The 14,810-nt window shown below is 37.2% G+C and overlaps 1 protein-coding gene across 1 annotated transcript in view; it reads left to right on the plus strand.

Moving 5' to 3' along the window:
- The window catches only part of LOC126978910 (protein Wnt-1-like), a 136,633-nt gene extending 121,912 nt beyond the window's left edge, over window positions 1-14,721 (plus strand). The window contains exons 4-8 of the mRNA XM_050828034.1: window positions 945-1,102; window positions 5,082-5,189; window positions 6,083-6,229; window positions 7,743-7,870; window positions 9,456-14,721. Of these exons, the coding sequence (XP_050683991.1) occupies window positions 945-1,102; window positions 5,082-5,189; window positions 6,083-6,229; window positions 7,743-7,870; window positions 9,456-9,657 (743 nt within the window). The 3' untranslated portion in view covers window positions 9,658-14,721. The remainder of the gene's footprint in view (window positions 1-944; window positions 1,103-5,081; window positions 5,190-6,082; window positions 6,230-7,742; window positions 7,871-9,455) is intronic.
- The last annotated feature ends 89 nt before the right edge of the window (window positions 14,722-14,810 follow it).

Raw genomic sequence — 14,810 nt, forward strand, 5'->3', positions numbered from 1 at the left:
ATTTAAGTTTTCTTTAGTGTTAATTCCGCCAATATTTGTTATTAAAACAATTCGACACGTGTTTCGCCTCTACACAAGGCATCCTCAGGACGTGTTGTCTCGCCAAAATTTGGCACGAGACTGAAACTGAACCAGTTTTATTTGAACATTTTACAAAAGAGTGCGCAACTTATAGCGCTCGGATGTGGCGTCATTTGTTGGTACAAGACCAGCGCTGGTTGCAATGGAAACAAGCTTTCACAAGATTCAACAAAAGGGTTCAGGACAAATTGAATGGTTTTGAAGCAATTCTTGCAAATTTGTCATTATAGCATTCGATCCCTGCGAAACCATTCAACTGTAACTCTGTTTATATCTCCCAGTGTTGTATAGCAATTATCGTTGTTATAATAAGATCTGTTTTTTTTTTCTATTCGGCCTATAAACCTGCAAAAACAGTCAAATTTAGAACCTGAAGAAGTTTCCTGCTTTGGATTTAAAGTATCGATGATTCATTTTATGTCTATGAGAAAGGAATCATTCATTAAGGAATATAACCATTAACAATTAAATAAAATGTCATTTAAATACATGCTTTTATTACCAATACTGTGTACATTATCGAATTCCCGAGGATATAACGGCGCCTAATTCTGCCGTGAAGCAGTAATGCATTATTGTGTCTCGTTCTGAAGGGCGCCGTTGCTAGTGAAATTACTGGGCAAATGATACTTAACATCTTATGTTTCAGGGGGACGAGCACAATTGTAGTGCCGCTCAAATTTTTTGGGTTTTTCAAGAATCCTGAGCGGCACTGCATTGCAATATGCAAGTTGTATTAATTAACATTAGTAGAACGTCCTGTTCGTCCCGTCCCATATTGGCATAAAAAAATACAAGTATAGTAGTGCGTTTAGACTTTGATGTTATCTGCAGTAGGTAATATAATATTTATTTGTTTTCAGAGTCTCGTGAATCTGCATTTGTGCACGCTTTATCATCAGCTGCGCTGGCACATGCGGTGGCCCGAGCTTGTAGCCGCGGGGAGTTGAACGAGTGTTCCTGTGACTCAAGGGTCAGGAAGCGGACGCCACGCCATTGGCAGTGGGGGGGATGTTCAGAGGTATTCCAGACTTATATATTAAGAGTCAAAAAGTTAAATTTTTTATTTCCATAAACATGTTAAATTTATTGTTGAATTAATATAAGTTATTAAGTACATATTTGCCATTTTTATAATGTGGAAATTATACAAAGTAGACATAATAAAGCCTTATAAATCTATTAAATAACTACACTTCAGAAAGCATAATATAAAAATTCCGTGTATTTTCTTAGATCATTAATGGTGAGTTCACATTTTTCGATTTTAGTTCTAACAAAAAAATAAAATCTTTTTTGTACTAAGTTATTCGTACAATTTTTTTTTTTTTATGGAATAGGAGGACAAACGAGCGTACGGGTCACCTGGTGTTAAGTGATCACCGCCGCCCACACTCTCCTGCTACACCAGAGGAATCACAAGAGCGTTGCCGGCCTTTAAGGAAGGTGTACGCGCTTTTCGTGAAGGTACCCATGTCGTATCGTCCCGGAAACACCGCACAAGGAAGCTCATTCCACAGCTTCGTGGAACGAGGAAGAAAGCTCCTTGAAAACCGCACTGTGGAGGACCGCCACACATCCAGATGGTGGGGATGATATCGTAACTTGTGGCGTGTCGTGAAGGTGAAATTCGGCGGCAGGAATCAGGTTGAACAGCTCTTCGGAACACTCCCCGTGATAAATGCGGTAGAAGACACACAATGAAGCGACGTCTCTACGCAACGCCAAGTGATCCAGCTGTTCACAGAGTACTGGGTCCCCGACAATTCGAGCTGCTCTGCATTGCACGCGGTCACATGAATCGAGCTGATACTGGGGTGCGCCAGACCAGAGATGACAGCAATACTCCATTTGAAGCCGGACCTGCGCTTTGTAGAGCGCTAGAATGTGGGCTGGCTTGAAGTATTGCCGTGCTCTATTTATGACGCCCAGTTTCTTTGAAGCCAGTTTCCAGCCTCCAGATGGCCACGGAATTGGCAATTGCTCGAGATTTCGAGACCTAGTATTCCGATACTAGGCGAGGCTTTAAGGGAAGTGTTCTCGAAAAGCGGTGATACGGCAAATGGGGTTATTTCTAGTGGTAAACGCGCAAACTTGAGTCTTCTGGGGGTTAAATTGGACAAGGTTCAACTTACCCCATTCTGCGACCTTCTCGAGAGAGGACTCGATAGAAGACACAAGTTTCTCCCGGCACTGGTCGACGTTTTCCCGAGAGAGACCTGCATGGCCCGTGTATACGGCATCACCAGTGCTGTCGTCTGCATAGCAATGCATGTTGGCGGTGTCCAACATATCTTTGATATGCAGAAGAAACAGCGTGGGAGATAGCACACAGCCTTGGGGCACTCCAGCGTTCACGGGCTTGGGATTCGAGCAATAACCGTCGATAACGACCTGTATGCTGCGCCCAGTGAGGAAGCTGGAGGTTGTCGTCAAGAGTCGAGTTGGAGGCAAAAAGAGTGCACAGGAGATCGGCTTTCTCTTTTGCCGTATGGGCCAGGGTATCATTCCTCATGTGCAACGGCGGCATGGACGGCTAGTTGAAATTACCAAGAGCAGCTTTCGACAACGACCAGAACTTGCGTGTTCCGGTCGGGTAACTGGAAAGCTGCTCGCCAATTTTGACGACGTGCTTCGATTTTGCACGGGCGATTTGCCGCTTAAAAAATCTGGAGGCACGGTTATATTTCTTCTTCAGAACTTTGCAGTTCGGATCCTTTGAGCCCAGCGCCGCAACCCAAGTTCGATACGCCTGTTTTTTGCAGTCAGATGCTTTAACTGACGCATCGAACCAGGGCTGTGATCTGCCACCGATCGGTACTACAGAGCTTGGTATAATAATATCCATGCCCGGCAGTATCACATCAGCAACGGCGCAGACACTAGGATCATCCGAAGGGAAACAAACCCTGCCCCAAGGGTAGGATGCAAAAAAGGAACGCATCCTATCCCAATCTGCTGACTTGTAGTGCCAAACGCGGCGGGTCGCTGGTGGTCTGCGACGTTGGCGTCGGATAGGCACTACACTCCTGACCAGGCAATGGTCGGACGTTCCGAGAGGGGCGTCGACAGAGACCTGGTAACCATCGGGATGTGTAATCAGCAGAAGATCAAATAAGGACGGCATGTGGCTATCCACATCCGGGAGCCGCGTCGGCGACTCAACCAATTGGGACAGACCATACGCCAATGCAAAATTATGCACAGATCGCCATGCGTAGTCTGTGGTACGTGATCCAAGCCATTCGGCATTGTGCCCGTTGAAATCACCCAAGACTACGATTTCAGCGGAGGGGATCTGAGCAAGCACGTCATCAAATGCCGCTTGAACGCAGCCCATGAGGTGATCCGTTTCTGCGTTACCACTATGGGACCTGTAGACACACGCATAGATGCGTACGCGGTCCTCTAAATCGACGCGGAGCCAGAGAGTAGACAGGCCCCTACCCTCAAAATTGCCGAGATGGCGACAGCAGATATCCTCCCTAACGTACACACATACCCCGGCATGAGGCATGAAATTATGCTCAATTTTGTACCCGGGGTACGTTAAATATGACGTATCGCTAGGTCGAGATGGCCTCCGGTCCTCGACACTAACCTATGCGAAACATAGCGGCACTAGGCCGCTACTTCACGCCGGTATTCTGTGCGAGTGTGGTAAGTAACCCGGACGAGTCTGGCCCGATTGTGCTGACGTCATAAGACAGCAGCATGACTCTCCCACTTTCAAAAAGCCCGTAGTCGCCTCTTACGACACACTTGGACCTGGGACTACCCTATTCTTTTTACGCCCCGGGGCAGCACAGGGCATAACATAAACATGCGACGGTTTAATATATAAAGAAAATGGCGGACATGGAAAATTTCCGGTAGTGTGCAATTAATATTTGGAATATCTTACAAGAAATATGATAATTAATATTAGTAAGAAATATATCTCGACAAATTTCCGTCTATAGGTACGTGACTGGACCTTAGAGAGACCTAGATTGGGAGCATTTTATTTGCATATGAGGAAATTGTTTAATCGGAGTATACAAATAAAATTTGAAAACAGAATTTTATGAATGATGCGGATCTCGAACTCGGGACCTCTCGCGTTCCGTGCAAGCGCTCTTCCAACTGAGCCAACCTTCCGAGTGACGTGTCGTTGATAACATTGTATTGTATGCTTTGTTTAACTCTCATGTTGTGGCTTCATCTACAGGATCTACTTTTATACAAAATGTTTAGATTTGCAAGAACGACATCTCAAGTCAATTTCCTAATATGCAAATACTAAGCAGATTTTTCCTTTCAATGTAGCACGACAGTTAAATTTCAAAATTGTAAAATGCAAGCTAAAAATTAAATATTATGACGTAGTAATCGAGGAGTATACGTTGAGAAAACGTAAATTACATTAGACATCCGATCCGATAAATGACGCCATCTCTTAGATTTTATATGAACTAAATGTAGAAGTTGTTAACGTGACTGAAACAAGTCTTACAAAGACTTACAATACGTAACGAACAAAGCGTGCAAACGAGAAGAACATCGCTACCGCAGATACAGTAAGATTGAAAAGGAAAGCAAATTTTTTGTTACTGTAACCAATTTTGATTGACAAGTCGTAAACAGTCAGCTTCATTAGCTCGTTAGTATTTTGAATTTAAAACCACAAGCTAACGCACACATTGGTAAATCGAAATTGGTCACGGCTTTCTAGTCTGTGTATTGAAGACATTTTTTTTACGAGCGTACGGGTCTCCCGGTGTGTTAAGTGATCACCGCCGCCCACATTCTCTTGCAACACCAGAGGAATCACAGGCCTTTGACATCGGCCTACAGCTTCAGTTCTACTGTGATCTCTTGAAAAATATTTTATTAGTGTTTGTAAAATTGAAATATTAATCGTATATAATTATAAATATAATGGATAAAGATGAATATGTAAAAAAAAGGTATTATTGTTATTAATATTGAAAAAATAAATGTATTAAATTGAATTTCAGGATATAAGGTATGGTGAGATATACAGTCGAGACTTCATAGATGCCAAAGAAGATAAGGACGCTGATGAAGGTATAATGAATCTACACAATAACGAAGCTGGAAGACGGGTAAGATATAAAATTGTATAAGGAATTGGAGATGAGCACGCCATCCATACTCTAAGCATAATAGCAATCAAAGAATATTCATGTTTTGTTTAAAAGAATTCCGTTGCCTAAAAAGAAAAATCCATCCTTGAATTTAAATCATCAGTGCGAATATTTTTTTTATTAACGCGAGTGTTACACATATAAATAAAACACGTTTATAGGATTAAAACGCGTGTACCTAATTGTAACCGTGTTTTTGCGTAAAAGTTACATTTTTAATTTAGTCAACCCGACGTTTCAAGACCACAAAAATGTAACGTAAAAACACAGTTACAAGTACACACGTTTTAATCTTTTAAGTGTTTTATTTAAACATCAGTGTGAAGTTTGCTCAGGAACACTAGCAAAAAGCAATGTGAAATTAACAACAAAATGTACTACTTACTGTTTTTACTTAATATAGTTTATTTTTTTTTTTTAACTATAAATAGGTATGTACCAAAGTTGATGAAGAATTTCAAAATAGCTTCTATACTTATTATTATCATAATATTGCAATTGATAGTATTTTTTTGTGGCCAATGTTTTTTTTCTTATATACAGATCTAAGGTATAACACGTCGCTACTGACTCCGATTTATCCATAAGCCTTAGTGCAGTCAATCTACCTTCAATCATTAAACGACAGCGCAGTTTTGTGAGAAACTGCTTGCCTCGCACAGCCACTTTGTGAAGTGAATTACCGGCTGCAGTTATCTGATACGACTTAGGTACCTTAGGTACCAAGCTTAGAGCATACTTCCCTGTTGATCCCTGATGCTGCGGATGTACATGAGTTGCCTCACTATTTCCAATCACATGATCGTCCCCGTTTTTTATTTTTACCTTACAATTTGATTAATATATTTCAGGCTGTCCGCGCACGTATGCAGCGTGTATGCAAGTGTCACGGAATGTCGGGTTCTTGTTCAGTTCGAGTCTGTTGGAGAAGGTTGCCCCAACTGCGTCTAGTTGGTGATGCCCTTGCAACCCGATATGAAGGAGCGTCTCATGTTAAGGTATTTAAAAACAAAATATTTTAAAGTAATTAGCCGTTTATGAAGCCAGCAACGTTGCTTCTTTGAATTCTTCTTCTATAAGTGCCTCTTCAGCCGTAAAGGTTGGCCGTGAGCTTTTCGTCCTTATCATTAACCAGGCGGAAGAGTCATCCTACCAATCCCGTATGTTTCGCAACGCAGAGCAGCTGGAATTGTCAGGGACCCAGTGCTCTGTGATCGGCTGGATCACTTGGCGTTACGTAGAGACGTCGCTTCACTGTGTCTTCTACTCCATCATCACGGGAGTGTTAAGAAAAGCTGCTTCATTTTCTATCTTGTTTACTAAGCAGTATTTTTCTGTGCGTATGAACGCGTGGTATTTATTTCTGTCAAACTAATGCGCAATATTCGGAAATTATAGACAGATACATGAAAATATGTTTTAGTGTCGTCATTTCTCATAAAAACACTATTTATCTAACTTATATTAATAAAAAGATACTATTATGTCTTATTTAAATACGAATGTAAGAAATGAATTATCACTCCTAAGTCATTTCTACTAATTAAATAATAAGATATTTTGATATACATCTCATATCAGATAGTGCAACCGCACGTTGAATCATTACGTACCTATTGCGACACATTAGTTTCGAGTATCCGCGCTAGATGGCGCGAATAAGTAAAACAAACATTGCGCAGGTCAATTAGCGAGATAGCGTTAACTGTGAGATAGGGAAGACGGGAAAAAAAAATACTTTCTGAAGCTCACACAAACTAAATATTTTTTACTAAAAAGCGACATGTACTATTCCGATCTACCGAATGCTAAGAGGTCTATACTTTGTTGTTAGGTAGCAGCAAAACTAGATGCAGTATTGAAATGATCATCCGGGACAGTACAGGGATCATAATATATATTTCTGCCTTTAATAGCGATGCTATTGTATCAACTATTGCCATTTATTACTATTAACTTCTCTTTATCTTCTGCCTGTACTGTTGTGTTAACAGTTTGGAGGATATGAGTCCAGGTGTAAATAAAGGCACAATTCATTTTTAAAATCGCAGGGTAACTAATGCAGTCTGTCAGGTGTATTTGGTTACGCCACTGACTAACAGTGGCCTAGATAGCGTCGTAAAGTGACGTAGCTATAGATTGATAGATACAATGCTAACACTAGCCAATTGTCTCTTTTCGAAAAGTTGGAAATTGTAGGACTTATGGGTTTGAACAGATTTGATACGGGCATGTTTGTCATACTTGCCTGCATCTAAGGATGCCAAAAGTCTGTTTGAATCCATAAGTCTTATTTGTTGAAGACTCTATAACTTGCTTTTCTTTTTATTTATTTTTTCAGTTTTTTTCATTTTGTTCGACATTATTGTTTATTTTGTTAACATGGCTGACATTTACATAGATATAAAATAAAAAGCTATAAAATAAATAAAGGAATAAAGAAAAGACTTGGATGTGGAGGCATCTTAATTTCTTAGATAAGCTTTAATACCTTCAATCACAATGTTTCAGGTTGTCGATAGGAAGCGAGGCAAGAATATAAGAAAACTAAGACCAATTCATGCTGACATGAAGAAACCAAACAAAACGGACCTGGTCTACTTAGAAGACTCACCGGACTACTGTGAACCTAACGAGGAGTTAGTAATAATATTTGATTTTTTAAACATACCAACAGTACCAAGAAGTAGACGAAACTGCGGTTGATGGTGATGTAGTATTTGTCGAGGAAAATAAAGTTCACCTTTTTGTTGTTCCTGATTTGGGTTATTGTTACTTTTTATAGCATATACAGGGTGAATTTTTCAGGTGGGTGTGGATAGCCAAATCTGAAACCATAAGGAACAGCGAAAAGTACGCAAAGGAGTACTATTTTGATAAAAACAATCCAAAAACTGCATGATTTAATATTTAAAATACAAAAATTTCTAGCGAGGAATGAAACCCTTTGATTTTGATTAAAAGTAATGGCATACGGCAAAATTTAGAAAAGAGCTCATTTTTGACAGTATACTTTTTTATTTTTCATCTGTTAATTCATTCATCATTTCTTCTTCAAAATGATGTCCAATAGTTTCTATACATAGCTGGATTTGATATCTTTATAATTGTCCTGTATTCAGGATTATGAAATTATTGATTATAATATTTATATTAATTATGGATTGGGCCATCAACGCCCACTTTTTAAGAACTAACCGATTCCTGGCTAGGAATATCTCTATTTCAAAAATTGTTTGATGCAGTTTTATGCTCCTTTGTGTTCTCACTTTTCTTTGTGATTTCGGATTGTGCCATCCACGCCTAATTTTAAGAAGTAACACAAAATTCAACCTATATATTGATTGACATTAAACAAAAAATACGAACACAATATCCACCTAGAAATATTAAAATTTTAAAATAACAAAATATCTTGTATTTTATAGCGAATTGTAGAACCTATACAGTTATAAATAAATTTCAGTTGAAATCACCTCTCGGTGTGATGGAAGTTAGATTAGTTAAGTAGATTCTACTGTAATATTGTAGCTTGATTCAACTTCTAAGCAAACACACACTAATAACAAAATACAAGTTAAATAACATAACTTCTCTCATAAAGTCATTATCAATCATCTCTAATAAAGTCTCCTTGAAAATTATACCTAATTCTGGGCCGAGCGCTAGGGTTATTTATTACACAAAAAGATTGACGACGTGGACGGCCGCGGCGTGGCGCAGCTAATTTAACTCAGATAGCAACCAGTCTAACGGCCGCGGCCGTTCCCAATATTCAGTCTATCTCTTGTAGCCTACTTGAGATAAAAATAGTAACTATCGTTGAATTTTCTCTCCCAATAAACATATCGACAGTAACTCACCTTTTCCGTACATGCTGTCTGTCAATGGACGTATAGCTTACCAGCGATAGAAGTTTGTATGGAAATTGCAATTCACGCGTCCTAACTTAAGGTGATAAGTATGACTTATCGGGTATATTGAGACAGCTTCAGATTATTGATAGCTAATTACCGAGAGTAGAAGGTAGTAATTTATCTCTATCTGTAGATGGTATATTGGGAACGGCCGTAAGCAGCGTACGGCGTGTTTTGCTTTCCCAAGACTGCCTAGCGGCCATATAAAGCATGTGTACGTGTGCGTGCGTCAATTCTGGAGCTCTAGTATGAATTTAAAGTACAATCCTATTACTTTATTGTGCTAATAATTACTTCCCTTTTTCAGGCTGGGAATTCTGGGCACTCGCGGTCGGACTTGCAATAGGACATCGGCTGGCTTGGATGGTTGTCGTCTTTTATGCTGCGGGCGAGGCTACCAGACCAGGGTGAGAGACCACGAAGAGAAATGTCGCTGCAAGTTTGTATGGTGCTGTAAAGTACACTGCGAGATATGTAGGTCTAAACGAGATCACCATGTTTGCAATTAGTGTTATATCACGATCGAATTGGAATAATGTAATACTTGTTGTAATACCGAGAGGGTTATATGATGCACTGGAAACTCCCTTATGCGATACAACTTTTATAGATTGTATATATACTCGAACATTTGATCGATCACTGCTTATGATTCATGGCAATCGCTCGCAATTTTATGTATTTTACGTTGAAATTTCCTATAAGTGTTGTTAATATTTCCTTACATAGCTTAATTTGCTAATTTCAACTCTATTTAAGGCCTCGATTATCTCTTTAGCGTATTTAATACTTGTAGTATATCCGAAGAGCCGGTATTACATTTCTGTTTGACTAAGCCTATAGCCTAGCGAAACTCTCTAAGAAAAAAAGCAATTCACTCGATTGTATGAAACGTGCATACATTGACAGATGACGGCTATAATCTTGTATAAAACGTGGATAGCCGAAATCCACTATGTTTTCAGCAACTGTTCGCTTTCAAACTTAGACGGATAATACTTCGTCGCCAATCGCCATACTGTAATTACTACTATTTCAAACTTATGTCAAATCACTGCACGTTTCATAATAAATTAAATTTAATTTTTTACTTAGGTTGTCCCGCCTATTATTACGTAGTATTTACATCCTCTTTGGACTAATAGAATGGTGGAAAAATATTTAGTTGGCTCAGATATATAAAAAATCTGACCTTATTTGGTTCAGTGCCGAAAATATTGTAATTGTCGCTACATTTTTTGATTTTTTATTTAACCCGACGTTTCGCTACATTTGCAGGCTCATATTGTCAGGGGTATTGACTAGTTCCACTGACATAAAAATGTAACAAAAACCTAATGTTAAAAATACAGTTACAATAACACGCAATTTAATCTCATAAAAATATTTTATTTACATAAATACGGGTTGCGCTTTACTTGAGTTCGAGTTACGGAGTTAAGTGTATCTAATGTTTATCAATTGTTGTGACAAGCACAGATTACAGATAATACATCTATTATGACAAGTATGTTAATAATTTCAAAATAAGATGTATTTTATTCGGGCTTATATCTTTAAGGGGCTACATAAACAAATGCATTAAGATTATAGTATTTCAATATTGGCCGCCTCAATTTAATATAGAAGAATTTGGATGATATTATGGACTTTTGCCAAAAGGAAAATAAAATTGCCAATTTTAGTCGATGGAGGAAATTCACACAGTTCACTATATCCAATATGTTCTTTTAATTGAAATCCTGAAAGTAATACTTTGTTATTTTTTTTCTTACTTTGCGCAGCATGATAGTAAGATGGATGCGCTCTGTTGCTAAATCTTTTTTTTTGTCACATTATAGATGATATTAGCTATCTCATTCGCACCCTTCTCTCGTTTGTTGGTGTTTGGCATCGTAAGGCTTACACCTCAAAACAAGGTTAAAGTAATACCAAATGCACAAAGCCGTTCAAAAGTAATTTACTTACAAATGCGCCACTTTTTTTTTCATTTTGTGTCTATATAAATTCAATGAGTGAAAATATTTTCCGTAAAATATATTATGAGTCTATCAAACATTATTTAGCATCAAATTATCTAGCCCAAAATATATAAATATTGATACTTAAATATCCATAACTACAAACAAACATCTTTATTTATCATATAAATGTTTGTACCTGCCGGTACTCGAACCCGGTGCCCCTAACTCAGTGGACAGCGTCATTACCCACCAGGGCTGTTTGGGTCGTCGATAATCTTAAGGTCTAAAGCAAAACTTTGGTATTTTTCTATCGAGAAAATTTGTTCTAATACAGTTATTAAGCATAAACGTTGTGTTACAAAAACATAATTTAAAAACACGAGTTATGTTAGACAGTGTCCTAACTTTAACAACGTCAGTGACACAACAATAACGACGTCCAAAATAGAGTTTATCTTTTTTTATTTTAAATCAGTGTTTTCTTGTGTTTAACTTAAACGTCGTTAAGCACAACATGAACTAAAGTGTACATGAGCAAGTAAAGTAACGGAACGCAATTTTTGACAGCTGTCATCTATCTGTCATCATATAATATAAATCTCTCGTGTTTAAATATAAGCAATGTCTAAAGATTGTTGAACGCTAAACAACAGAAAGACACAGATTTATAACAGAACTTTTTTTTTTAAACTATTCAACATATGTTTGTCCTTTTTGTAACAGAACCGATAATATCTATAAAATCAGATCACATATAAAAATTAGAGAAAAAGTAAACTAATTTTTTCTGAAAGTATGCCCTTAGGTTATACCCAAGAGTAGCTTATATATTTTGTTTGCTTAAATTTGTAGATATAATGATAATTTAATTTACCAATCTTAACAATATAGTTAGGAGCAACGCAATCTTTTTTTGTGACGTTATTCTTTAATTCAATAGACTGATTTATTTTAATGTTAGTTCTGGTAAGCTTTAAATTTATTTACAGTATTAATTTATTTAAGTTTATATTGTACAAAGTGTATATACCGATTGTTAATATATTATTAAGCGTGCTTACTTATTTATATTAACTTATTTGTATCGATATTATTAATTATGCTTATTGACTTAATGAAAATTACTACAGACACAATTTATAATTTCGATTGTTAGTAAATTCATCGTTAAGAATTAATTATTTTCTTAGACAATTAATACGTCTAGATAGCGTTTCTTGCTGTTAGATAACCGATAAAAACAGGCCAGGAATATTAGTTTAGTGTGCATGGCAAGCTACGTCTTACACTCGCGATTTATATGACACTTTGTGTTACGCACAGTGAATTGCTTAAAATAGAGGTTTGTTCTAAACTCAATTTTTTTCGACGATTTCACAGCTGTCATAGTTTATCTAGACGTATAATCATCTAAGCATTTTTTAATATTCTAAAATTATTGAAACAGAAATACTTATTGACATTATGTAGTTATTTTGTAAATATCATTTTGTACTTAATAGCTGTAGGATATTTTTACGTTCTACCTCAAACGAAAGTCTTAAGAAGCCCTAAAATAATTACTCTGAAAGTGGCCGTTCTTTCGAAGAGAAGCATTTAAAAATTAATTGAGAATATCATTTTCGACAAAAATATGAAATTTAGAGTTTCTAAGGTTATTGTTATTCTATTGATTAAGGATTGGTCTTCGCTGCGCTCCAGCTAGATACCGCGCTAACTAAGAACAATAGCTTTTTTATTACGGCAACTATTCGATGCTTGTGTGCATGGCATCTTGGCACTCAATGGCATCTTTCATAATTTAAAACATACGCTTCGTGTTATTTTACATTGAAAGTAATAAAATTATTTCTGATGACATGTGATCCCAGTGTCTTTTTATTTCTAGTAGTATTATTTTTACAAAGTTTTACTACGCAACCCGGCATTTTAGTTTCAATTATTAGCAAAGTTTAACAGAACACGTGGCACGTCAACGTCACACATTGTTCGAGTCTGGCTCGTAAGAGTTGCCGCACTTTGCGACAACGCCTGCAGTATCCAGTTGGAGCACAGCGGAGACCAATCCTTAATCTAAGTTTATTATGGTATTTGCATTCAAATTCAGGAATTTTTCTTTTTTTCTATCCTAAAGGTGACAAATACAGAACACAACGTTTTCATGCTCTTATTAAGTGGTTAAGATAAATGTTCATGTAATTCTCTTTTTTAAATAAAGTAGCGCTATCTCCTTCGTGCTTTTGTAAAATATATAGCTTTATATATTATAGCGTATATGACTTAAATAAAGGTGCGTTCACAATAAAATTTGCAGCAAATATACGGATATTATTATCTCAGGAGTTCAATATCCACCAAGTCAAATGTATTACTTCCTATCCTATTCCTTATTGGAAAAATTTAGGTTTATTAGTGTTTTTTTTGTTTTTAGTTTATGCCTTTAGTCGCGTTGCTGTAGGTTTTGCAGTAGTATCAATATTTATTAATTTTTTACGTAATTGTTTTGGAATTAAACAATACTAAATGTTACAATACATCTGTGGAAACTTTCAAATCGGTTAAGATGTATCTGATATTTGAGTGACAAGCAATCAAATAGGCGAAAAATCTTATGTAACTTTGAACTTTTTTATCAACGTACAGACGAGTTTTTATAACTACTTTTATTTTATGTAACTCAACTGGAAATTTACTTTCAATGAATGTAACATAAATATCTATCTATCTATCATCTGGATAAAGATTTCAGTTTGGACCACCCATGCCTGGACGGGTTAATTGACATGGTGAATTTTATTTATGGAGAATGCCTTTTATAAAATTAAGGTGCAGTTTATCGAAGGTATAGGAAGCCGCAGTGTTGGTAGGACCCCCCCCCCCACAAGTTGGACCGATGATCTGGTCAAGATCGCCGGAATACGTTGGATGAGGTCAGCGCAGGACCGATTGTTGTGGAGATCTTTGTCCAGCAGTGGACGTCTTCTGGCTGATGATGATGATGATGATATCCAAGCTAATATAGCACAAGTGCTATTTATTTTGTGCTGGAATCTTTCTAGTAACGACCTATCTTGGCGATGTTATCTAAAGGCTAACTGATTAGCCTTAGTCAGTAGTCGCTCAAGTTGAAGCGAAACAAGAGCGGGACATTGTTTCATCTCATAATGTATGATGTTTCTCCACTGAAGAACCAAAAACAACACGCGGGAATCGCGTCAGTTTGAGAGGCTGAGCGAGCGAGCGAATTACGCTTAAACGCGTCCCGATTCCCGCGCGTTGTTCGCCTCAGTTTGAACAGAGCTTAAAGGAGGTATTGTATGCGCGAGACTGAAAGATGCGCAAACGGCAGAAGTCAATCACCCAAATTATTTATGCTGCGTGACCGGGTACCTTTATTTGTGAAATCTGCGATCTAAACTTAATACAATTTCGACATATTATTGTTACATTCTTTGTCAATTGTAATACATTTATTAATTATTGTAATATTTCTGTGAATGTATCTCGTATATCGTTAGATTGAACAAAGACTTAGTGTTTATTTTTAATTATTAAATAGTTTATATTAGTAAGTGTATAAAATTAGTAATAAATATGTATTTTAAAGTGTTTAGAGTTTTATTTAAGGCGAATTACAGAATAAAAAGATTTACAAGATACTGGATATTTATTGCCATGTGGCATAAGGCTTTCATAAT

The sequence above is a fragment of the Leptidea sinapis genome, chromosome 3 (assembly GCF_905404315.1).
Source record: "Leptidea sinapis chromosome 3, ilLepSina1.1, whole genome shotgun sequence".
NCBI lineage: Eukaryota > Metazoa > Arthropoda > Insecta > Lepidoptera > Pieridae > Leptidea > Leptidea sinapis.